The following is a 3,120-nucleotide window of genomic DNA, read 5'->3' as shown; positions in this document are numbered from 1 at the left end:
AGGCTGCAACGCTCAGCTTCAACGGGTCGCAGCACATGGAGGTAAACATGGACACCGAATCTTTGACGCAGACCGAGGACATCGTGCTCCGCTTTCGCACCAGCAAACCCCTAGGTCTTCTGCTCATCACGAGCACCGTGCAGACTGGTGACAGAATTGAATTGGCCGTTGCTGCGGGTCGAATTCGCATGGCTCTCAGACTTGGCGTCAAGGACAAGAAGCAGGAGGACAAGGAGAAGGATAAAGTAAATTGAACATTTAATCGTCTTTTCTTTACAAGAAGTACATAATTCGTGAAGGATACTCCGTTAATGCATTTCTCAATATGCATGTTTTTTAAAACAAAATTATATTAGAAAAAAGATTAACAAAAAATGCTTACCGATTATCATTATTAGACACAATCATAAACACAAGTCCAATTATTGTTCTGTGTATTGATATTTGTATAATTACGACTATGACCATTAGCGTTATTTCAATGTTGATAGCACACAAACAATAACATCCAAATACCAATATTTCAGATCTTATTGGCGGGACAAAATGTAAACGATAACGAATGGCACACGGTGAGGTTCTCCAGACGCGGCGCTAATCTTAAGCTTCAGCTGGATGGGAAGACACCACTTAGAGGTATCTCCTCAATTTCTTATATCTTACCACCTCCCTAACATTAATCATTAATATTTTCTTCAGCTGAAACGTTCGGAAAATACAATACGCTGCAATGGAGAACCATCCATTTGGGTGGACTCTATCATCAGGAAGAGGAGATCAGCATGACCACGACCGTACCCAACTTTATCGGAGAAATCCAACAGTTTTACTTCAACAATATTCCATATATTGAACTCGCACGTGCTTCCAGCAGCGAGCATACCCTTACCGCAGGTCGGCCCCGTGAAGGTGGTGTCTGTGCAGTCGCACACGAAACGATTCCAACCTTCTGTGCAGCCACCTCCATTGAGACAGGGCTGCGACGGGCATTGCTGCGGCTGCACATGGCACAGCGTTTTAATTGACCCTAGAACGAAAAGCGGAGAGGCAGTTTAATTGGAGTGGGCCACGCTGCGCCACGCTCGTTAAATTCTCCGCAACCCCCCGAAAAACCAATTTATTTATTTATTTGCAAATCCACTTTACCTGAGTCCTGTTCCCGCGCGAAGCTCGCAACGTCAACGGCTTCATTATTCATTACGAGGTCCTTGAAGCAGCCGACGAAGCCCTGCTGAAGGACGGCCGTCCACAGACCAGAGGGAACAGGGATGTCGGAGAATGGAGGGCCCAGTCCTCCAACGTACAAATTACCGTCCAATTCCAAACTATTCGAACCTTCTACAAAAATTATAAAATCATGTTTCACATGTAGACTCTTGGATCCTACGTTGTATATTTTATTATTGATAAGTTAGGTAATTCATAACACTAATTATAACTGTTATACAGATTAATCAAGTTCATCCCAATATATAGATTTCCAATAAATTTCAAATACATAGAGTTCGATTCGAATTATATGTTACTTTTGTTAACTTATTTGATAATTGCATACAAATAATACTAAAAGCAAATATTCGGTCACTGCAATAATAATATATATTATTATTTCATTAAAAAATTAGTAAGCGGATTAAATAATCTGCTACTATTGCTGGAAAACAAGTTTATATTTTATTTTATAAAAAAAGAAACAAGAAGAATTCAATTCAATCGATTATATATATTATTTTGTCAACTTAACAAGAAAATATATATTTTGTGGGTACTAGACACTATGCCTAATGAATAAGACGGCTCTGGCCTCACTGGCCTAATATTGTTTGGAAGCTTTTTATGTCTGATAGTTTTATTTCAGTTGATTAGAAAGAAATTATAATGCAGTGGAACCTCGCTTAACGAGCATCTCGCATAACAAGCAAAATGAATTGTAAAGAAAATGACTCGTTTAACGAGCGACGTTTCGCATAACGAGTGAAGATGAGAAGAGAAGTCCCGGATGTGCCTGCTACATCATTTTCAAAATTTGTGTACACATATTATGTATATTTTTTAACTGTGAGTATTTTTTAAGTGCGAGTGAAAATCCGCAAATTTTGGAACGAATTAAACTCGTCAAGCGAGGTTCCACTGTACTTCCATATATATTAAAATGAATGAACGTTCACTCTCACCATCAGCAATGCTTGCTTGCCTCATCTGTATATACTCAGATTAATTTGCGACGAAGTTGTAAAATCCGACACTTAATTTTTGATAGCCGGATTTAATATTCCATCTCGGAAATTTATTGCCATCCAAAAATATATTGGATTTATAATATTTCCTAAAATATGATCGGCGAATTACTACTGGAAAATACTTCAGCCATACAACTCCTATTTCCTTCTAATTAATAAACCATCAAATTTATAGCTCGACAATTATCGTTTATATATAATAAGAACTCTGGCAATGGGTCTAGTATATATAGTGAAATCTAACTTAATATCATTTTCCTATTGTGTCCAACCGTTATTATTACAATTATTATTATTAATATAGTGTATTAACGAATTAGAGACATCCACGGCGTCTCTTAGAAACCTTATTATAAAAACATATACATAAGTAAGGAACCTCCACCGTGAGACCGATTGTAATATTCATTCCTACCAATTACTAATAAGAACATCGCTCATATTTTCAAGTGGGAACCAGACGCAGAATTGGCAGAATCCGTACAGGAGCAGTGACCTGAAGCGGAGCGTCTTATCAAAACCGTGCCTAACTCCTCAAAATTCCGCCCCCTTGTTTAGTTAATTTTATACGTAGAATAAGGATTTGTAATTAGTCATAGGAAGAACATTAAAGAATCAAGTCCTATCGAATATTTTAATAATAAACCGAAAGTAAAACTCGTTCAATTTATTATTTATAAAACCTAAGGCTCTGCAACAGACAACAGTGAAAATATCCCACAGTGTCCAGAAAACCATCCCCTTGGACACGACAATCCTCTGTTTTGATTTTTTTCATTATTACTAATTGATATGTTCAAAGCGTAAATATCTAATTAATTTCATATTTATATACTAAGGATTAATGTAAATATCAGTGTTGTAAAACATGTGTGAAATT

General features: G+C 37.1%; 1 protein-coding gene across 1 annotated transcript; it reads left to right on the top strand.

Annotated features, from left to right (window-relative positions):
• Nucleotides 1-6: 6 nt before the first annotated feature.
• On the top strand, nucleotides 7-894 carry LOC108564637 (neurexin-1-like; the record flags this gene model as incomplete). Its single annotated transcript, XM_017923728.1, has 3 exons — nucleotides 7-245; nucleotides 528-636; nucleotides 700-894. Coding segments are annotated over exons 1-3 (514 nt in total), but the record flags the coding sequence as incomplete, so codon positions are not given.
• Nucleotides 895-3,120: the final 2,226 nt, after the last annotated feature.

The sequence above is a fragment of the Nicrophorus vespilloides genome, unplaced genomic scaffold (genome assembly GCF_001412225.1).
Source record: "Nicrophorus vespilloides isolate i.1.1-1 unplaced genomic scaffold, Nicve_v1.0, whole genome shotgun sequence".
NCBI lineage: Eukaryota > Metazoa > Arthropoda > Insecta > Coleoptera > Silphidae > Nicrophorus > Nicrophorus vespilloides.
This window is presented reverse-complemented; position numbering and strand designations above follow the sequence as displayed.